At 40.5% G+C, this 23872-nt stretch overlaps 1 protein-coding gene across 1 annotated transcript; it reads right to left on the bottom strand.

Moving 5' to 3' along the window:
• Positions 1-685: 685 nt before the first annotated feature.
• On the bottom strand, positions 686-22691 carry prkx (protein kinase X-linked). The gene is made up of 8 exons (XM_053417263.1): positions 22031-22691; positions 18348-18516; positions 16709-16972; positions 10741-10860; positions 6133-6228; positions 4725-4782; positions 3321-3398; positions 686-3040 (listed from the first exon to the last, which is right to left on the bottom strand). Exons 1-8 carry the CDS (start codon positions 22176-22178, stop codon positions 2915-2917), a joined length of 1059 nt encoding a protein of 352 aa, XP_053273238.1. The 5' UTR covers positions 22179-22691; the 3' UTR covers positions 686-2914.
• Between the last annotated feature and the right edge of the window lie 1181 nt (positions 22692-23872).

A 23872-nucleotide genomic window follows, 5' to 3' on the forward strand; every position in this document is an offset into this window, starting at 1 on the left:
TTTTTTGAAACACAGTTCTCGGTAACGTGCCGTAGCTCTATTATTGAAAGTAGAGCTACGGCTTTGAAAGTATATTTCCTGTAAAGGCATCACCATGCAGCTCTAGCTACTGGGTAGAAAACTATGGCTAGTTGCGGCAATAAAACAAAGATTGTCAAGGAACATGCTGACAATTATATAACACATTGCTCTGTAAAACAACATGGGTTTGGGTTGGAGGTGGAAACTTGTTCTGAATGGATGAGCACTCAAAAGCTTTAAAAACAGAGTGGAGTGTAATTTATAGGCAGGGTGAAGAGCAACGATTCTTAATATACATCACAAACAGGAGACACAGAAGTGAATATGAAATGTTCATTACAGAAGGGAGGGGCTGATGTGTATGTGATTTGAATTCTAATATCAATATTATAGTAACGGTGTAAAAACCCTTAAATTAAAAAACCTAGTGTGTTAGGTACAGTACGACGAGCCATATATATTATTACACATCTACATATAGCGCAGACAAACCAGTGGCATTTCATATTTGTACCGTGAAGCAGCAGCAGGAGTTAGATTCTGAATTAGAGAAGATGTTTCTCTTATTAATACTAAAGCAAGACATGTTCCAAAGGCATTCCTATTTTTATACCGAAGTTGTCGATACTTTGAATCTGACAATTTTACACAAGTGGACTCAAAATGGTTTATCAGCCGTGTTGATATTGGTTTAATAGTTTAGAACATACTTTGATTCTGTAAAGGCAGTATGACATGTGAACAGAAATGTAAGTATAGAAATGCCAAATAAAGTATTCACATTTTTTTCAACTTTCAAGAAGAAATCCTGCAACACTGGACACTCGATTCCCTTCAATGCCAAGCAAAGATTTATTCTGCAAATCTGTTAAAACTACGTTTTTGCACCCTTTAAGTCCCTCTGTGTGGACATGATTTGGAAAGACACCTCATGCTATTTGACATATATATTAGTTGAGTATACAGTTCTGGGGTTGCACTTGTGAGTATCTCATTTTACTAGTCCTCCTCCAGATGTTGGGCAGTATGAATGCATGTGTGAAAACACTTGTACATGCCTTTCACGTGTCCAGAGGGAGCCATCTGGAGTCTGAGCAATGTCCTCAGGTAATGTCACTTGAGTCGGCGACGGTTGGATCTGAATACTACAAGTTGTAAAGTGAAGATATCAGAGGGTGTGGACATACCGGACCTCTTTAACCCCCATCATCTCCGCTGCGGGATACATTGGCTGCTACAATCAGCCGTGGGAGCAGTGAGCCTCCAAGGCTTTCTGCCAGAGGAGGCTTTAAGAAATCAGGTGAGGTAGTAGCAAGGGCTTGAGTGTCCACATGTGACGAGTCAAACGGGAGACTTTGTTTAGATTTATGCAAAAAAAAAAAAAAGACCTAGTTAGGTGTTCATGTTAGCAGAGAGCCCTGGAGGCAACATTTTATGAGTCACAATTAGCATAACACATCTCTGAAATGTCCCTACCCAACTATGGCCAAGTAGCATTGTGGGTAATGTAGGCACATAAAAAAAAAAGAAGCACTATAGGTCCATATGGCAAATGTTGACATTACCTCAAATAGTACTGAGGGTCATTTCAGTCCTTTGGTACAGATAATACATGACAGTTTGCAATGTGAAAGCAAACAAAACCAAATAACACAGATGTGGTGTGGGGGGGGGGGGGATTCAAATAACAGATGAGGCAAAATAAAGAGTGATACAGTGTTCGGGTGTCTGCTGAACAGTTTAACAAGCATTGTTAAGAGTAAACATGCAATACACACAGAACTGTTTCAAGTGTTGACTCCTGCTGAATCAAGGCTGCTTCTTTGTGCTTAACCCCTTGACCTCGCAGTATCTGTTGTGCTTTAACCATTTCCTCCTGTTAAACACATGTAGTGGGCGGAGGGCTGAGTAATCACAGAGCAGTACTGTGCCAAAATGCCCTCAGTATAGGACTGGTGTCACCTGTACCTGAAACATCCCTCCCTCACCAGCAGGTTCAATGGCAGCCTATCAAACGGAGAGATCAGTATGCACTTTATTTCAAAGGCCAATAATGTCCTGAAATATCACTATATAAATATGCTTTAAGCCTCGACTACATGATACAATGACATGTGGATGAAAACTGACTCGGTGGACTAATTATATGTCAAGGGCCCCACGTCCCAGCACCTTTAAATTCACATGGCTATTGTGATAAGAAAGTCCAGACTGTGAATAAAGCTGTTTTTCGAGGTGCAACAGGAAATAGCAGAGATGGGAGATATAAGACTTTTACAGTGGAAGACGAGACGGCACGTTCAGCAACAAACCACGCGTGTGTTGACAGTCCCACGATTCAATTTCCATTAGTAGTGCCAGGAGATTTCTTGTGAACTTTAGGGCATTGCAAGACATCATACCCGATAAACTGTTGTGTAAGGCACCTTTTTACAAGTGCTACTGGTCACGCATTTTCAAATAAAGTGCATGACTCGTGACTACACACAGTAAATTAAGTCCCAAACTGCACATTAGCAACCACTTGCCAGCTGACATTTGAGAAAGAGAGAAAATATAAAAACAATATAAAAAAAAGACCTGATTATTCTCTTTTTTCCACCTCAGGAGTAACAGTCTTTTGGTTTCAACTGAACAACACTTTTTGCATATGAGCAGGCTCAGAAATAAAATGATAAAAATTTTTAAAAACAGCAAAAGTTTGACTTAGGTCACATAAATAAACATATAAAAAGCAAATCATCTCCGTGGTATGATACGGGTCACAGCGTCAATCATTTGGAGTTGGTAGGTCATTATTACAGATCAAATGTGACTCTCTGCAACAGTACGTTCACAATATGTTGGGTCAATTCTCAGGATATCCCACGAATAAATAAACCAGGCAGACGGATCAAAAGTTCTTGAAGATCTCCAAGTCCTTCGGAGGCACAGGGGGGTCTTTCTTCCAGTCGTCCTCTGGGTAAACGTCAAAGTTGGAGGTGTCCCCCTCATGGGAAACTTTAGGCACTATAGGAGGCTGAGGACACAGAACAACAATACAGGTTCAAGTGCTGGCCTGAGATCACTGCTGTAATCAAAATTATTAACGCAATCAAACAATTTTTTTAATTGTTTAGTGTAGACAAATCACATTTGATGAGTTGTTGAGTGATTAAGTTGAGTATTTACACATTAAGAGATTTTTTAGGAATGAAAAGCAAGAATTACTAACATCCATGACACTAACAGACTGAACTACTGAATTCTCATGAAAGATATTGTAAGATAAGATATTAACACTTATTATTAATTCTCACCTTCAGTTTCCTGAGAGGAACTGCCTCCCAGTCAATTGCTTTGAACCAGCGATGCTTCTTCACATCATCTGCTCCATTCTGAAAGAGAAAACATGGCGTCATGACTCTGACCCGGTTGTGATCTCTTGAGAGACTTTAAAGATTTCTGTTGGGATTATTTTTTGTTTGTTTTGGTTCTCGACTCTCATTCCCTTTTTTTCCGTTTTTGTTTGTTTGTTTTTAAATGTGTCTCGTCTCCTAATTTAAATTTGAAACTCGCGCCACTGATCACAGTAGGTCACTTCACTTCCCATTGCTTCCCAAGTCCTTGATTACCTGCACCCTAATGTTTCTGAAATCACCCACTCATTCTCACAATTTCCACAAAAGAAAAGAGGAAGGGATTAAAATGTGAGTACAAAGACCTCAGTGTCCCTGGCTTTTGCCTCTCAGTCTCCTCACTGGTTGTCCTACCTGATTATTGCAGCGCTGTACAGCCTGAGAGCAAGATTGCAGGCAATCGAGCTCCAGGCGTCACGTGACTCGTTTTGTTTACACCGCCATGTAGGCGGGGGAAAAGCCTGAGTCAAAATGAATGGTGCCAGCGTTGATTTCAAGCTGTCAGAGTTCACTGTGCTTTTTAGTTCCAAGGATGTTGAAGGATATATTGCAAAACTTGATTGATAAAGCTTATAACTAGTATTGAAACGGACGCAACTGAAAATGTTTCTGACCTGCAGTATCCAGACATCTATAATATATATACCTGATTAGATGTCCATCCCCTACTCTGGAGAGACTTACTTTGAAAGGTTACAAAATTCGGAGGTTTAGAAATCTTGATTTGTGATGAATATTCAGCTATGGAGTCTACCGGCTAAAGATAGCTTCGTCATCACTGGCAGGGTAAGTGTCAGTTCACTGTAGTTACCGTTAGCATGACCATTGGACAGTGTAATGTAAAGGGTTAATCGGTTTGCTAACTTGTATGTTAACTCGTCTGTATCTTCGATTTACCAAAAGTCAACTACATTGAATGTTCCTCAGTTGAAGCTGTGGGTGGTGGTCAGGATTGATGGGGTTGTGAGTCTCCTGAGGTCCAATTTGTAAGGTTTGCAGATGCAGTATATCTCTGTGGGCTTGTGTAACTTTGTGTTGCTGAGCATTGTAAGAGAGTAAGGCTGCTTCTCTCATTAGGGAATAATAATATTTAGATAACAAGTCAAGCATATTACAAATATCAGCATTCACAGTCTGACAATATCATTTCTCTTCATTTATGACCAACTCAAACCACTTGGAACTTCAGTCCAGTGTTGACCCGGTTATGTCCTGATCTGGTCTCCGACTGCTGACGTCAGACTGCCTACGAAATATGGCGAGCTGCCACGGGGCTCGAGGAGACAGAGAGTCTAACCTACTCACCTTCATGTTGCCTAGACGTCTGGCTCTATCGATGACCAGAAATTTCTTGATGAGGTCTCTGGGGGCGGAGAGAGAAGCAGTCAGTGAATACACAGCTGTACAATAGATCTTTGAAAAGTGTTCTCCCTCCCTCTTTGTCAAAAGGAAATCTGCCAGAGGGTTGCACCCATGGGAAAATATTTGTATGTCTCTTAATGGTTTTCATTAAGAAAGACAAATATGAGAAGGGAGGGGAACTTTTTACATGAAAATAAATGTTCAGTTACTGTAACATTAAGTCATGGGCATGATTTGGTTGAAGGTTTCTTTATTATTACCCGAAGCTAAATTTGTTATGCAGACAGGGACATCACACCTTATCAACTCATAAAACATCACAACAAACCATCGGAAACAACAGACCTCAACACAATACAGCAGAGAGCAAGGGAACCTAATACCTAATATCTCTGTAGAGCTCGGTTGTGTTCTTACATTGGGGCCACACAACTGGCTGATTGGAAAATGCACATGCAAAATTTTACTGTGATGAATGTAATATGTAAACGTAGCATTTAAATCTTTTATGTGACTGACTGATGATTGGGGACCACTGCTCTGACTACTTAACTAGCTGCTAATTTGATGACTAATGCATTACAAGACTTTTATGGCGGGGTCACCCTGGGACACTTCTCCAGTGCTCGGCAGCCGCTGCTGCTGGAGACAAGGGAAGGCATTTCACTTTTTGATGGAGGGAAGAAGATGACGTGGAACTGCGTAACATTAATGCAAATGGTGAAATAAATAAAAAATCCTTCATCTTGCTGGACACAAAATGGATGGCTTAACAGTGAAGCTCTGGATTCACTGACTTGTCAGGGGAAGCGGTGTGTCTGGCTCTCCAGGCACACCGTATACTCTGTCGGGACTGAGAGCAAATTCACTCACTCACATTTTTTAAGCGGGCCATTAAATGCCCACTTTTTTCCTAATAAGGACACACCTTTTGTCTCCAATGGGACAAGCTGTGCTCAACTAACTGCCCTTTAGTCTGAAAATGCCAGCTTCATCAAGCTGTTCTAAAGGTTGGTGAGACTCGTGGGAGTATCAGGACAACAGAACGGCTATACATCTTCCGCTAAACAAACTAAAAACACATCTCTTCCGACTACACCTTGAATTAAAAAACTACTTTCTTGACTCTTGTTGATCTGGGTTTGTACCCTCATGGTTGACTGGACTTATTGTATGTCGCTTTGGACAAAAGCGTCAGCTAAGTGAAATGTAATGTAATAATCCCCCCTAGCTGCCAAACCAGAGTCATACTTGAATCCCACGCTTTGAACCACAGTGTTTAAATATACATACATGCAAGGATATAAAGGAAATGTATATGAAAATGGATATATTGATGTCCAGCACTTACTTGACGTAGAAATCCAGATGGCGAGGAAATTCCAGTTTTCCGGCCAGAATTTTCTGGTAGATTCCAAATGGGTTGTCATCAAAGAAGGGCGGGTACCTGTGGAGAGAAATAAATGTCGTCTCAAGCCAGTCCCTATGAAGCCGCACACCCCACAGTGTGCAAACATATTTTTACTCAGCATGATGCAAGAAAACAGGAAAGGCAGGTAAGAACTTAAGACACAATGAACTGTGTAAATCTGATCAAAATGGAGGATGGACATGTGGCGAGGTCAACATTTGAATTGGGGTGTTATGAAAACTTTCAGCTGTGGACAGAGCAGCCTTTGTTTACAGCTAGTTGACAAATTGTATGTGTGTGTGTGTGCTTGTGCGCGCGCCTCTGCCACCCACAGACCCTCTGCTGCTCCACTCCACTGAGTGCTCTCCCAGCTCTCCTGTTCTTCCCTCTGCTTTGGCCTGGACAAGTCATTACCCACAAATTGCATAATGGGACCAGCCACTAAACACATTACGCACAGAGCAGACAGGCCCATAATCGCGCCAGTTTGTCATACGCTGCTTGCCTTCCCAGTAAAAAGCTCCACAGTCAGTCGACTGTGGATGGGGGTGTCTGGGAGCTGGCTTTTCACCACAGACTGCCCTTGTGGATGTTTTTTTTTTCTTTTTTCAAAACGGATGCTGTCATAGCTGAAGAATCTGGGTCATTCGTGCAAAATGGGGAGAAGACAAAAACACAGGACCATTTGTTGACTTTAACTGACGGCCCATGAAAGAATAGAAAGTATCTCGTGACAAATACTGATACTAAACAATGTAGGAGTACTTTATGGGGGAATGTATTCATGACTGTTCGTAATTTGTCATTACATGGATAGGAAAATTCATTTAATGGGATATTAAATACTCTCTCTGCCTTCAGTGCAAACTGCATCCATTGAACAAAATATCTCCTTTACATTCTTTTAGAGTGGGATACTATAAATGTCAACACCCCCCTAGCTACACCTGACTACTGGGACATCTTTGTTATTCACATTCACTGTATGTTCATTAATCAAGAAGGTGAAAGGCAGAGAGAAGTTCTAATGATAGCCAAAGTGCAGTGTAATACAAAGTTTTTAAGCAGCCCTTTGCCGTTCAGTGTGGAGCATTGGAAAGCAAATTAGTTTTGGTAAAGGTAAAAATGTCAATAGTGTGGTTCACTGACATAGCTTTGTAATTGCTCACCCCAACCGGTAAGGGCACATTGAGTCTTGTCCTGCCAGACCATACGTGTCAAACTTAAGGCGGGTGGTAAAATTATATCCGTGATAAAATATCATACGTCTATCTTAACTGGCCGGCCCGTATAAAGGATGCACTATATTGGTGTTATTAAAATGTTTTTTCCAGATCCCCGTGTCTGGCAGCCAAGAAAGGATGCCAAACATCTGGCACATGTACATAAAAAAAGAATGAAGCCTACCTAAATATGTTTTCTTTTTGCACTTTATCCAATATCCTGTCTATCATGTTTAATAAGTGTTGACCCTGTTTGAACCTCGCCGTTGTCTAACTTTTTATCCTCTCTGTGATGACACCGCTGTGCTAGATCTATCCTTCCAGTTAATGAGTGCTCTTTCAATGTAGGAACTATTGGGTTTCTCTATACATGTTAAGGTTCTGACCTTACTACGTAAAGCGCCTCGAGATAATGTATGTACTTCAGATTGATGAACAGGAGAGTGGAAGGTCACAGTGTCTTACTGACATTTCTGTGACTTTTACCAACACTGAAATCACATTCACCATCTGTCTGTGCATAATAGGGCCGAATGGAAGGTTTGCACTCTCCTGACGCTCCACTGAGCTGAGATGGACCGGCAGGGTGTGGGGGGGATTAAGATTAACACAAGAGGCAGATTTTCATTATGAGACAAGTCTGACTTCAGATCCAAAGTCATGTACAACTCCATATACACAGAGGATTAGTTTCCATTAAGCACAGTGTGGAAAACTGACCAGAGAGTCCTCTAGGTAGACTCAGAAACAGTGTCCTGGGGTCTCATTTATAACCGTTGTGTTCGCACAAGATGGGGCCTGAAACGTGTGTACGCCACTTCTTAAGCCAACAGGAAAATTTGCGCATTTCCACGCAAACTCTGACCCACGCACACAAATATTATGGAGACGGGAAAGTGGCAATGCAGAAGTGAGGTGGTGATCTGAAGCCAGAATATTGATCCACTTCCTCATTGACCTTAAAATCAAAAGCTTTAGTTGTGCTCGCGCGACATACCTGTTCCACACAAACCCTTTTAATCTTACATCTTACAACAAATTACGTTCAGATACCATTAAACAGAGGAGTAACAGAGCCTGGTCATTAGTCGTTTTTTAAGACTATCTTCTAATACTGTGAGGGCCCCATCAAATTGCTGCAGTGAACGTGACTGCCATCTGGCGCTCAGAGTGCACAGAGCGAACTGGAGATCACTCACAAACAAAACTGTACTAAACTTAACTATACTTGTCTATTTATTTATGTATTTAATTATGATGGTGAATGCAAAACTCTGACTTTAGTGCCCCTCCCTGGACATGTCTGGTAGTTTGCTGAAGGCAGGACAAGGGTCCCCTCTCTGCTAGTCCTGCAACACTTCAGAGCCTGCCCTTAAAGGTCACAGCACCACAAATAATTCAGAGCCACAGCTTTCCTTACCACAGTATAAAGAAGATGGATGTCGGGGTGATGGTAGGCTGGGCTCGCGCACAGGTAACCTTTAAGCAGTACTGGAGAAAGCTGCTCCATATTCAAGAGTGAAAGCAATAATGCTGGACCAAAGGCTACATGATGGATGGCAGACATTTGTTTGATTACATTTTATAGCGGAATTTCTCAACACTGGATGTCTCCAAGAAAACAATAACATTTTAATTAAAAATGTGAATTACTAGCTGAGCTATTAATGAGGGGTTCCAGGAATCACCCGAGATAACCTGCTCTACGAAGCTGGTTATCAACTGTTGTCATTAATTGCACGAACCATCGAACCACATTAAGTCCATCGGATGACCTTTCACAAAGACAAATGTAAATGACGATCACACAACATGTTGAAATCAAACTGCAGAAATGTTTTTCTATTTACTTTTTCGATGTTGCTTTTGTTCAGTTTATTACTGACTATTTGTCTTTTTGTCTAATCAGGAAAAAAAATGTATGTATGTGACGCAGATGCAAAAAAGTTAAGTAATGTCTCTAGCTTTGGTCCTACTTGGTTACTAAAAGTCAACAAATATTAAAAATAGGATCACAGATCACAATATCAGCAGTGTGAATGTCTTCTGTAGGAAGTGGGTTTACTGAAAAGCCATATGTACTTGCCATATGTTCTTGACATACTATGCCAGAGGCAATACACCATTTTGAGGGTGGACATGATATATTCTTTTATTCTTGTGTATGAAAAAAGTCAATATAAAAACAAAACTGGTGAATTTTGCTAAGGGATAGAATACAATCTGCAGCCAGGGCAATGCTATTGTACTGGCACGATTAATTGACAGCTGGATTTTAGAATATCACTTGTCGTGTCCCTATAGCAAAGTCTCAATCAAAGTCATTCTCAACCTTCAGGCTCTTTCTCTTAGACACCAACGAGGCAAAGACATTATTCACTGCGGATGATGGAGAACATTCGAATAAACTCGAGTGCTTTCTCAAGGGGATCAACGTCATTGTTCTCCATCTATAACAATGAATCCCATTCACGGATTAATTTGTCGCAGCTCTGCAGTATCCTATAAGCTCGCAATGAATAGATTTACCACACTGATACAATAGCAGTGACTCTATTAATAGATAACTCCTCCATTCCACTACAGACTCCACCCCTGCTCTACTCTTTATAAGATAAGATAGGATAGGATAAAAAGTCATTTATTAGTCCCACAGGGGGGAATTTGGCAGTAAAGCAGCAAGAGTAAAAAAATATCAGCAAATAATAAGTAACATGCAATGCTCATGTGTAAGGAATATAAAAAATATATATATATCAAAATATGAATGGAATTAAACTAGTATATACAGTGTAAAGACAGGATATAAATATATGCAGTATGAGAATAATCTGACTTACTCTTACAAGGCATATAAAATGAATTTAATATACCTACTTTACTAATTCCATTTTATGGCATGTATTCTATTGTGACTCTCCACTTTAAAAGTCACCTTCTTTTTCACAAATAAAACGGACTTTGACATTACTATACAAATATAGAATTAAAAAAATTAAACAATATAGTGCAACACAATCAGTAAAGTCCACACAATAGCGGTCTCAAATGAACTTCGGCCCTCTAACACAACTGATCATTTACTCCAGGGAAGTTGTTCAGGGCTCTGAGTTAGATATGATTGAATTTTCTAATGTTATTCCCTCTTTTCAGACTTATCTGTTACAATTTGTGTTTCACTTGTGTGTTTATTTGTGTGTGTTGTGAAAAGAATCTGGACGCACAGTGTTTGTTGCTGGTTCTGCTGCTGTGGTGGAGGAGAGCGCCCCCCGATGTTTCAAATAGGTGAAGTCTGGTGTGTGCTGCAACATACCCAAGCACTTACCCAGCCAGCATTTCAAAGATGAGGATGCCCAGGGCCCACCAGTCCACTGCTCGGCCATGACCTTTGCTTTGGATGACTTCAGGGGCCAGGTACTCCGGCGTTCCACACAGAGTCCAGGTCCTGATCAGACAGAAGCAGATGACTTTGAAATGTGTGTCTCAAAGTGTCTTTGTTGAAATAAAGCAACGGTTTATTCTGTTAGCATCATTACATTTGATTTCCAGGAGTCTTTGTCAGATTTTCAGAAGCCCCGTGCATAAGGTTATGCATAAGCAATTAGTTGAGAGTATTTTGAATGATTTTTGATTGATGAATCAGCAGGTGTATAGAAAATGTACAGACTGTATCAAGGATCTACACTACACGATTATTTTCCTTGCTCATTAAGCTGCAATTTCTTTTTCTCCTTACTTCTCATCAGCTTAAGCTCAAATAGTATATACAGTAAGTAAATGTTTGGTGCTTCACTGTATCTTATATACACTTTTGTTGTAATCAAGATTCAAGCAATCACATACAATTATACCTAAAATGATTCTTAAAGGTAGGCTGCCAACATGAATACATTCAGACCTGTCCCTGTGCTTATTTAAAAACATGAGCATCCTCCACATTGTCACTTCTTGTGAGTGTGATGTGGCTACTACCGTTTGACAGGTGATAAGGGATCTTTATTGGCTCTACACATTCTATACTGTGTGTTAGAAGAGAGGCTCTTATTGCATGGGTAATACAACACACTTTGGTAAAGTGATCTGTCTGGGACATCCGACCTGGTTTTGTTATCTTGTATAGTACGATGAGGACACAGGAGCGGGCTATGGCTGCAGCAGGAATGGATTTGGAAGACTCGGTCACTACTTGCTGGACAGCGAGAACGTTTAATTAGGGCTTGAGCCCAGATACAAGTGTTGGAAGACAAGTGAAGAATGACCGGTGAAGTCCAAAGCAGATTGTGTCTCTGGCTTGTGGATGACAGAGTAGCTGATTGACACTTTGCATGTGTAACAAATGTGCCCACTGTTCTCCCTCAAAGACACTCGTCCTCTGATGAAGAGCACTTGGCCCGGTGCCAGCCTTTCATTGCCTGTCACTGATATCACCTGGGTAATGACCTCTTTCGGCCAGTTGCTATGGCAACAGTGATTTGTATGGTAATGATGTTGGTCCTGGTGTAGAATTAGGGGGCTGTTGCTGTCGGGGGAATAAAGCCTGGGTACTAGAGAGGCAGAGGCAAGGCCATGGAGGAAATAATGTGTTGTTGTTGAGTGATATCACACATGGCTTCATGTTTACATGTGTTGATGAGTGTGTTTGCCAGCAGGGGACACTGTGGTAGCATTGGGAGGGCCGAGTTTTGATGACACTCCCTCACACCCTGAGCATAGAAAGTACAAGAGAACTGGCAGCAATGAGGTAACTGTATTCCTATCCCAGGCAATTCCGCTACCATCCATTTATATAAGTGGGTCACTTGTACATTAGACATGTATCTACTCCCCATCTGTTTTGCTCTCTCAGTCTGGGTGAAAATGTAATCTTACTCCATTATGTTTACACGTTAGCGTAGGTCAACGCAGTGCTGGGTGAAACACACTGGAGAGAAGATGCAGTGATGAGAATGTAGGATAGATGGAGAGGTGTCTCTTGTACTCTACAGTGTATCTTTTCAATTTTGCAACGGTCACCAAGAGGCCTCACTCGCCGTGTATCTAATTCAGAGTAAACGACATCAGTCAGGGAAAGTTTGTCCTTGAGTGCCACTGTCGCTTGGAGCTGAGAGGATTCCCTCAAATTCCCAGAGGATAATATGAGCTTTTCAAGGACACTGAACACTTGCACAAAAGATGGATAAACGACGAGGATGGGTCCTCCTTATTTATCTACTGTTAAACCCTCCTAGTTTCACAGTAGTAATACACCGATACATAGGGGCTCAACTGGATTAAGGTCAGAAGAAAGGTCAGGAGAAACGTCACAATCCATGCTTGGTCATCCAGGAACTGACTACACACTGTGGCCACATGAGGCTGGGCCTTAGCTACAGAGCTAAAGATTTTGTTGGAGGAAAAGTCCTCAATAGGAAATGTTAGAAAAGAGGGTATCGGATGTCACTTTGTTTAATGCTTATGAAAGCCTTGAATGAATAGCCAAATTGCAACTGGTTCTCAGATTTTGTGCTGTGTCCAGCTTCATGTCTATGTCCGGCCCACGGGCTGTTTGACAGATACAAGCAAGTGATTTTAATCTACTCTTGCCATACATTTATATTCCCCCACCGGCCATTCTTAAGTTATTAAACATTGACCATCTTTTTCTCATCTCTCCTGTAGCTCCACGCTGATTCAAACAATGACACATCAATAAGGTGCACATTGCGGGGGGAATGGGGTCCTTTAAAAGATCCAGTGTCAGGATCAGAATAAAAGCTTCCAAAATCCTATGGTTTGAGTTGTTTTTAAGGTTTTCTGTCGATTCGTGTCAGTGGTGGTCAGCGATTTTATGGGTTGCATAACAGCATTACATCCTTTTTATTCAGCATTTAAGTGGTTTGTCTCTCTGTTAAACATATATATCCTATTATAATATTCTTCTGTCCAGGGGAACCGGATGTTGATATTGCTTTATCTGTTTCTCAATAGGTAATAATTTGCTTTTATATTGACATTCCAGGTGAAATGTCCACAGCACCAACCAAGGAGACACCCTGCCCCACATTTTTAAGTTTGATTTAATAAATCAAATTACCAACATTTCATTACTGTTCAGCCTTAATAATCTATCTCTGATGATGAATATGAGTAATCAGAACCACTTCAGAATGCAATACATGCATTTGTATCATGTGAGATTTCAACTTTAAGACTTTCTTTACCAACTGAAACTGAATTCAATGTAGCTTGCTACGCGCAGCCTGTGAGGAGATGTACAGTATGAGATCAGATCAGTGTGTACTGACAGCTGCCATGTCATTCACTTTCTACTGACAATCAATCAAGCATCAAACACTATGTGTTGAGAGCAGTGTATTCCCATCTGTCATTCAGCAGCAGACACACAAAATGCTGACATAGAGGAAATAAACCGCAACACCAGGATACTACATAGATCTTATTTGCAGTTATCCAAAAATGATACCAGTAAACATTTACAAAGTATTTAAATCGTCTACCATGTCCCAAACAAAATCCCTTCAAACTCGTGCCTCATGTTGAAACGCTGCAGGCAATCAGGTTGGTTTCATGTTTGAAAGAACCCTCACAGACCTAGTGCCGGTGTTAAACCTGCCTGTTTGAACTGGGCTGCTTGCTTTACCTGTGTTAATGCTTTGGAGCTTCTTCAAAGTATTCCCTTTCATTAGTGAGTCCTCCTCTACTATGCTGTTTGTTATAGTTATATAGTTAAAGTTAGAAAACCTTGTGTTCATTTTACTTGCTTTATCTGCAATGAAGATTTTATAGGCATTGTTTTTCAGAAAATGAAACTGAATTTTCTTTATTACTGTTCACTAGTGTGGATAAGACATGATTTATGAATTTGAATGATTTACTGAACTAGTTTTCATGCATTACATGTCATGTATTTCAGGCGCGTGTAAAGCTATCTACACAATTTTCGGACCCAAATTCCCACCTTTAAAAAAATAAAAGCTTGGTAATTGTGTTTTTTTACTTTGAAGAAAACTTGTTAAAAGGAATGATTCTACGAATGCCGTCGTCATGACATAGATCAGCACCAGCGACTCCCTTGAATGTGTGTGTCAATCGGACAAGATTAAGCAAAAATTATAAAATTATCTAAATGATCTGGCAGGACAGATATGGCTGCAAGGTAGTTTATCTGAGGACATACAAGAAGACGTGTTCAACTCCGTCCGCAGACTGAAGGAACCCTGCCCTAATTTGTGTGAATATTGAATGGATCGCTTATCTAAATCACAACCAAATACTTTCTTTCATACAATACACAAGGCAAGTGTGAAGCTGATAAGATGAACGGTTCAAGAGATGTGTTACACATACAGACAGAAGGAATTAGTAGGTAGACATCACAACAGCAATACTATCTGTTCCAGTTATGAACTGAGTGCTGTCACATTAACAGAAACAAATGCCGCACCGAAGTTGGAAATGCATATTTTTCTGTCATATTTTTCTTTGAATTAATGAAAAAATACCTCATTTCATTCTATGATTTGTCCCTCACCGTGCAGGATAAAAAGCAAAGAAAAGTATAAATACAATTCTACATTCAGCATTGGCTCTTAAAGACTGCCAATTTAATATCCTTCTGTGCTTGTTCTCAGACAGAATTTATTTTTGGTATAGAGAGTGTATCCGACTGAAGTCCTGTCATGTCTCAATTGAAGATGAAGCCCTAACAAATTTATGATAAAGGGAGCAACCCCTCTTACCCATCAAAAGTCAAAGCCAATGTTTTTACATGTGCGCTGATCATTTTTCCCCAGCTTTTCCACTTTGTTGATGGGAATTTTATACAGTTAATGGCCACATGAGTTTTGGGAGAATGCCAAACTGGTTGCACTAGAGTTTGAGGTTTCCTGGCGGCAAGGTCTTGTTGATGCAAATTACGTAAGCGGTGATATCCTTTTTAAATTGTTCAAACTGCTTAGTGGTCTTGAGATTTGCAATATACCTGCACAAGCAAACTGGCATTTCTGCAAGAGCTGGGATAGGTTTGAAATCTTGGATCTGGGACTTAATGCCTCTGTACTAGCTGGGCTTGATCTTTTTTCTTGCCGATGTGATGTTTTGATAAAGCTTTTTCAAAAGTCTCTTGGTTCAGGGGACAGTTGTTGTCAGTGTTATGTCTTCCATATAGGCTTGAATTGGTGGATCCACTGACCAAACGGTAGTTGTTTTCCTCACAACCCATTTTGAGGCTCTGATAATAATAATAATAATAAGCTCCAGTGCCATGGTTAAGGCCAATGAGGAGATGATGCACCCCTCCATGATGACTACACCCTGTGGCTGCCAAGCTGTGGTGAAGTCTGATGCGAGATAAAATTGCAGCTCCTCGAAGTAGTGTTTTACCTGATTTGTTATTGTTGCCTTTCATTGTAGCCTGTCAGTGGGAATGGCTATGAAATGTTCTTCAACCTCTTCCTGTGACACATTCAGGGATCCAATTTTTCTCTACTGTGAAAATGCTTTTTACAAATTTAAAGGCTCTCTTCTTCCTTCTTGCGTTGTTTCCTTAAATTCTCTGCTCTCCGCAGTAAAAAAAAAAGAGACTGATACACAATTATAGAAAAATCTATAAAAATGATGATTGTATTTTTTATTATTTATATAAGGTAAAAAACTAGCGTCTTTTAGCTATGCCCAGCAAATACTAACAGTTCTTCCTGCCCTTTCAAAACAAACCAAGCACCAGCGCGCCTGTGTATTGGACACCGTTGTCACTGTGGTTGATGCTGGACAGTTTCTACCCTGATCTTTACACTGTGGCAATCAACCGCGGCTTTAATGATAATTCAATTTATCGGTGCGGTAAAATCACCTCTTGTGAGTCTTGAATATTTTAGTTTATCAGCCAAATTATTAGCTATATATTGCTTGTTGGTGTATTTTTTCCTTCTATAGTAGCGATAATCGTAAAAGCAGTGAAACCGTCCTCTGACATTAATCATCGCCAATTCACAGAGTGTGTTAACCCTTGTATACTTGTGTTGCTGGAGCAAGTACACACTAGTGATCCTGCAGCCTGAATTGTGCGAGAAACAACTCTGTAAGGACTGATGTGCCTGAGCTCAAAATAATAATAAGCATCATCTACACGTCATGAATTTAACTCTTTTACTTGATTAATTTACTGGTTTATATGCCTTTTTTATACCTCAACACTTAAACTCAATTCATTGTCAATTTTATCTGTTTTAGGTTCATTCAGATTATTCTGTTATAGTGGTCGTCAAAATGGATACTGATATTATTTCCCTTACCTGTCAGAGAGCTTCTTTGCAAACCCGAAGTCGGTGAGGCGCATGTGCCCTTCGCTGTCCAGCAGAATGTTCTCAGGCTTCAGGTCACGGTAGACGATTTCTTTGGAGTGGAGGTACTCAATAGCGCAAACTATCTCAGAAGTATAGAAGAGGCCTGTGTTGTTGCTGAAGCGCCCGCGGCTGCGTAAGTAGCTGAACAGTTCACCTCCTGGCACATAGTCCATCAGCATGTAGAGGAAACGCTCATCATGGTGGGTCCAGAACCTAAGAAGCAATAGACAAGATATACAGGTGGAAAAACATGAGTTGGTCTTAGGCTAAACATAAGGAAAAGTCTTCTTCAATCCACAGTTGTCCTACATGTCCATTGGTGGTTACCATAAAATACTGTCTGTTGAGTTGAGGAAATCAGATAAAATCAGAGGCTGTATCTTTTATCCCCCAGTGTGGTTTGGAGCAGTATGTAACAACTACTTCAGCTGTAAGGGCACTTCAGAGAAATAAAAACAAGAGAGCTCTGTCACTGATGAAGACGGAGGAGGCTCCAGTGTTTTCCATTAGTGCTGGCTGCTGGCCACCGAGACAATTACTGCTACACTGCTATTTGTCTCCATACTTCCTTTTGCATTTTCTAAAGCACTTTTGTTGTATTTCTTAACATATGGCACATACAGATATACAGTATTGGTGAATTATGCTACCAAGATCAAACATTAGAAAAATCATCAGAGTTTAGTCCCTTTTATGATGTTGATGTGAAAACATGGTTTGTTATTTATTAATTTTTTGGTTTAAGAGCTCAATTATTGGTGGTATTAATTTATATTTGGACCATTCATTCTCTGTAGAAGTCACTTTGCTTGGTATTATTTGTCAGAATGATTGGATGGCCCACCATGTTAAGGCCAAAAGCAGTGGTATGAACGCTTCTCTAGATAAGCGTTCCACATACATATAGGCAGAAAGACGATTTTTTTATTTTCAATCGCAGTGTGGTGCTGTCTATCGCATCATGCTCCTTAATCATCCCGAAAAGGGGAAAAAACCTGTTCCCTTGGGTTATGTGAGGATGTAGACACGTTCAACTTCGTCTACAGACCACAGAACATGGTCCAAAGAAAGTGGGAAGCTGGTAAGATGAACAGCTCTCTTGATGCCTTCCGCATAGACACACGGTTCTAGAATTCGTAGATTAATATTTTTTTGCATGCATGTGTATACAGTGTAAAACAATTTTCCCTTGTGATTATATTTTATGCCCCACAAAAGGCACAACGTTTAAAAACATGACTGTGATGCCAGCAGCTACTGAGCTGAAATGGATGAATACTACATCATTAGAGAGCCGGAGAGACTCAACTTGTTTGGATCATGACTGGTGGCATAATTTGTGTTTTACTGAAATAATTTGTTTCGACATTGTGTTCATTTGCATTAATATCTTATTGATAGAGTACATCTCAATGTAATTAAGCTCAATCCATTAGAATAGCTCAGAAGTATGTATCGGCCTTTATCATATATGTGTTGGGATTCCCAGCAGACAATGAACTTTCTCCTTTTTCCTTGAAAAGGTTCCCCCAATAGCTCATACCCCAGGCCCCAGAGATTTGGTGAGTGGGGCTGCCTGTGGACTCACAGTCGGATGAGGAAAGGGTGGTTGACCTCTGTCAGCACCTCCTTCTCATTGTGGACGTGTTGCTCCTGCTTCAGTCGGATCACGTCAGGGATCTTCATCTGCTTCAGGGCATAGAAGGCCCTGCTCTTCTTGTCCTTGACCAGGAAGACTCGGCCAAAGGTTCCTGTGCCTGAGAAAGGGAAGGAGGGAGGGGCATTAGCCACAGTGACAGGAACCCACAGCCCCCTAACACTCCCACTGCGTGCAAAAACGAAATGACTGAAAGAAAGTTCTTCCAATTCTTACGCTGTTTCGAGTCGAATTTGAATGTCAGGGCTTCTAGACGCTTTGATGACACCACACAAGCAGTATGGAGGCATATTATGTTTTTTTACTGTTGTTTATTACGTCTGAAGGAGTCAACTGTTAGTTAAATTGTATTGGATTTGGTTGCAACCCTGCTTACCCCTGAGACTCAGCCTAGTGGTGAATGGATAAATTAACTTACGGTCCAAATATGATAAAAAAATCCTTCATCCAATTAAAGGTCATAGTTATAGGCTTATAACAAGAGACAGTGCTATGGCTCCAAAGAAAGTAGTGGGCTGATAATATTAATGCCTTGCTGAACAGCCAAGAACCAGCATTTATGGCAATCTTATAGAGATGAGGAGAGAGTTTTGGCATTTCAGTCCTATGTTACAGATGTAACAATAAATGGCTCATGACAACAGCCGCTCTGAGTCAGACATGGAGCTGTTGCAACTTCCTAAAGAAATGCTGACCGTCTGGTTCCTCCGCTTTACCTACAATGAACCTTTGTTGTGGGCCGATTGGCGTTTCCATGGCAACACAAAGAGCAGTACACCACTGAAGCCAGAGCCTTTTCCGTCGGAGTTGCTGAGAATTTCATTTACTGATGTCCTTGAGCAGAATCCTACCACACCTTGTTTTATAAATAAATTATAAATATCTTTATTCGTGGTACAGACCTCAAATAATGGCACATAATGAATAAAAGATCATCTTTGAAGAAAAAAACCATGATTGATACCAAACTGGTACAAAATGGGTTTATAATACCCTCAATATCACTCTTTAGAATGTTACACTTTTTCAAAATCTAGGGCCTCTGAGAAAATCTATGGAATATAAACTTTCATTGGCTCAGTCATATACATTTTTGCCCTCCACCCTACATAGTTTGGTGATAATAATGTTGAACACAAAATAGTTAAGTTTTCAGTAATATTACTTGAGGACATTCATAAGACTTACAGATGTCCCTCTGGAAATACACAACACAACTCATAGCTTCACTATGACTTTTCTACAGAATTAACTCTCAGGTATCTAAACCCACTGCCTTTAAGTACAGCGCACTAAACTGCTGTGAAACTTCACCTTGTTCAACAGCCCTGTCACGGAACAACGACTATATTGTTTACATATTTGAACACATAAAGGGTAGAAGAATAACAAGAACCTAATCTCAACTTAATTATGTTACACAGATCTGCCTCATTGGTATTACCCGGGTCAAAATTGTTATGAGAATCTATGCAGGGAAAAAAGCGACTGAAAATGAGACAGAACCAAAAAGAGACCATTGATTTCAGAAAGTAGTATACTGCAAGTGATTTACACCCCTCTCAAAACTACCAAGCCTCACACAACTCTGAAACTCCCCGGTGTACTCGCAGGATGCAACTCTGAGTAACAGATTCACACGAACCACACCACCAAATCCCAATGTTGGGTTTTCAGATTGTAATGTGGATGAAAAATGTATTTGCTGTGAGAGGACTAGCGTTCGAGTTGACTTTGAGTGATATTCTGCGGGTCGTACAGGCATGTGACAGCAGCAAATTAATCATGTAGTGCAGATGTGCCTCATGATTTCAATGACAATGAAACAACAGCGGACAGATAAAAGAGCTTCAGCTGATTTGTTTGAGGCAGCAAATCCCTCTCATCAGTCAAAATGGCTTGGCAAATTGGATTTATATATGGGGCTCATAAGAATGGGGCTCATAAGACTGGAGCCTCCTCCCCCCCAAACAGCACAGGATAAATGTGGTTCCATGCTGCACACCTCCCTGGCAGACATTAAGTTCAGGCTTTGTTGCTCTGCATGTAACCTCATGCATACTATTGAGATTACCTCCATGAGTACACAGCATGAGATGATAAATCAGAATGTTAAATCTGGCTGCAAAATACAACTACTACTGTTAATGAAAAAGGCTTGCTATCATTTCAGCTATTACCATTTGGCCTTTAAGGTCAGTATGGGCCACCATTACACTGTCAACAACACAGCACTACTCTACTAATGTAAAAGACTGAAAGGATGTATAATTTATCGTTATATCTGTACTGTTTGTGCAGAGATTTTGTTTTTGCTTTCACAAAAATATACTTCATTAAAAGTTAGGAGTCAGCGAGACACTATCGTTATGATTGAATATATCCTTACTGAATCTGGTTTGACAGTATGTTAAGGCTTAATATATAACACAGGATTCCAATTACTTTATGTGATGGGCAATTGGTTGAACATTAAATAATCCCAGTAAAAAAAAAACTAAAACACAGCAAAACATTTTTTTTATTTTACTGTTGTTTAAAAAAAATTACTTCAAGGATCTCTCCATCTTCTATTACAATGTATTACCGGAATGCAAAGGGTTAACAGTTCTGTTTTTGACGATTGAGGAATGAATAAAGATAATATGTCATAGTTATAAATTGTTGGTGTTTTTTATTGTAGTCACTAGATTTAAGATTCCAGAATCTTAGTGTTTCACACTCAATAACAGTGCAACCATTTTCATGAATCATTAATTTGTTTGTCTCAGAGCCAACTCAACCATACAAAGTATGCTAATGTTATGGACTTATTTTAGTTAGTAGACATACATATTCCAGCACACTATCCAAACTACCCTAGCTTAGTTAACCTCATAAAAACAGACATCCCTCAGCTCCAAACTGGCTATTGGAGATTGCAGTTGGCATAATTCGGTTTAAATAAATGTAAAATAAAAACCATGAAAGCTAAAACATTCATTGTTTTCGTAAAGTGGAAAACTAAGGCGTGCTTTTTCTTCCTCCCTAAATTGTACGCCTGAGTAACCCGATGATGTAGGTATGACTCAAACTTTTATCATGTGGATAAATCACACAGTAATGAGTAACTCCCTGAAGGGCAAGTCGGTGCCTGAACAGGCCGGGGTCCACGCCTCTGACTTGTGGAATATGACACTTAAGCTGCACTGAACAGTCATTGTCTTCCACTGAATTTGGGATTAGCCCAGAATTATAGTTAGTTCTTCCTGAGGACGGTAAAAACTTTAAGGGGGGGGTTTGGGTTAGGATTATTTAAGAGTCAAGCGGGGCCACGAATGTGCTACACCTCAGGTTAAGACACGTGTGTTTGTGTATCTTTCACTGCAATATTCTAAAACGAAACAATTTGCTATGCTGGCCTTATATTAATATAGTGTTGTCATATACCTTCCCTTCGGTTCATACCCAGTTATACCAGTCTTTACAGATGGTATTTGTCGAAAATAAGCAGTTTGAAAAATGAAATGACAAATGAGATTTCAATATACATTTAAATATATATTTTAGATGCTTTATTAGTATTGGGTCCCTCCAACCTGCTAACATTTGCATGTGTGTAAATTGGAACTCACCGACTGTGGCAACGGTGTCCAGGTCATCCAGGCTGTATATCCGGTGGTTGGGAACCGCTTCTCCGGGTGGACCGATGCCGCTGCTTTTACTGTCTTTCATGGGGGTGGTCTCACTGTGGACTCCTACCTTCGCTTTAGAGGACGCCATGCCTTACTGTCGGGGGTATCCGGGTTTATTAAAAAGATCCAAAGGGGCGCGTACAGGGTTCGTGTCAGGCATTTCCGGACGGAGGCAGGAATCAGTCCATCTTCTTTGTCCGGATCCGGCCGGCGGGGCAAGGAGGACGGCGGTGACGGAGGGACAGGAGCAGAACAGCTGATATCTGTCCCACGGAGTTCAGGGGACTGGCAACGAAAGGACGTGAAGCCGCCGACGTGGCTCAGACAAAGAGGCTGGAGACAGGTGCCTCGGCGTGTAGCGTTAGCAGCTAGCAATACATGGGCAGCTAGTGGCACAGTCGGGGTGTGGAAGCGGGGTCCACGTCAAGCTCCGTTCGGGTGAAAAGAGGTTTTTCGGAGACGCGCTAACGCCACGAGTCCCGCGGCTTCTCGCTCTCAACTTTTCTGGCGTTTCTCCATTATTTCCCCTCAGTTCCAACAACAGACCTCACCCAGCGTCTCCCTCTGTCCACATCGACCAGGAAGAGACCCGGCTTCACACGGTTTTTCAAAATAAAACATCGGCCAGCGTGACTGGGATAAACAAAGTCCCCAGGAGAGGGCCGCTGTTTCCATTAAGGATGAGCGTTTTCCACACGGGGATAAGTTAATGATTTTATAATGAAAACATAAGCTGGACTCCTGATTTAGATTCATGTGTTGTGCTACAATTGGAAACTTCCTGTATTTCCTTACTTGACTATTTGTGTCTTGACCAAGCTGGAAGACAGGCGCTGCATGTTGACAAAACGTGGCCAATGAAAGCCAAGCTGTCCCGGGACGTCAACCAATCATGTGTGCAGAAGGGCTTGACCACAAAGAGAGGACCATATATCTATGACCTTAACTGCCCTGACTCCTTTACAATTCACACTTTAAAACTGTGACATTGATACAACGTGGTATAGACCTGGTTATCTAAGTATAATTACTCCAAAGTGTTGAAACTATCAAAAGAAAAAAAAACTACTATATAAAATATGATATAAACCATATAATACTATACTACTGATACAAATATTATTATTTAAGCATTAATAGGTGAAGAGCATTTTACTGAATTCAAGACATTATTATTTTTATTATTATTAATAATATTTAAGTTGGCATCTATTTGGTATAGTTAATAATACATTTTATTATCGATTAATCTAGTAATATTTTTCAATTAGTTACTAAGTTGTAGAAAGAAATTTATCGAGGACTATGGGTTAGGGTTAGGGTTAGAACAAAGGCTGATCACAGCTTTGAAACTGAAACAGAATGGTAAAGCTTTGAGCCATAACACCAAAAAATTGAAGTAACAAAAGTCCGAAAACCTGTTTTGAATTGAGAGTAACGGCAAAGTATGTGATAACTCTCGGCGAGTTTGATATCTCACATCACACAAAGTAATATGATCCACTGTGGATTATTCAAAATATTGATTAACCGCTGGCTTTCATTTAGCCGATTTCAATTCGCTGTTAGTTTACACATATTCCAAAGAGTGTAAGTCTCTCTAGTAGCCTGTAGTTTTGTTGGCCACTTGGACAGGTGGTAAGAGTTGTGAGGGGTTAAAAGAGGAAACACAAGACGTGCGCCACTAACACAGACTTAAGATAGTCCATACGGAGTCAGCTGCTCTCAGGGCTCAGGTCACCCCCCAAGTTCTGCTTGACCTACAAATGTGTATTTCACATT

Source organism: Pleuronectes platessa, chromosome 24, assembly GCF_947347685.1.
Source record: "Pleuronectes platessa chromosome 24, fPlePla1.1, whole genome shotgun sequence".
Classification (NCBI taxonomy): domain Eukaryota; kingdom Metazoa; phylum Chordata; class Actinopteri; order Pleuronectiformes; family Pleuronectidae; genus Pleuronectes; species Pleuronectes platessa.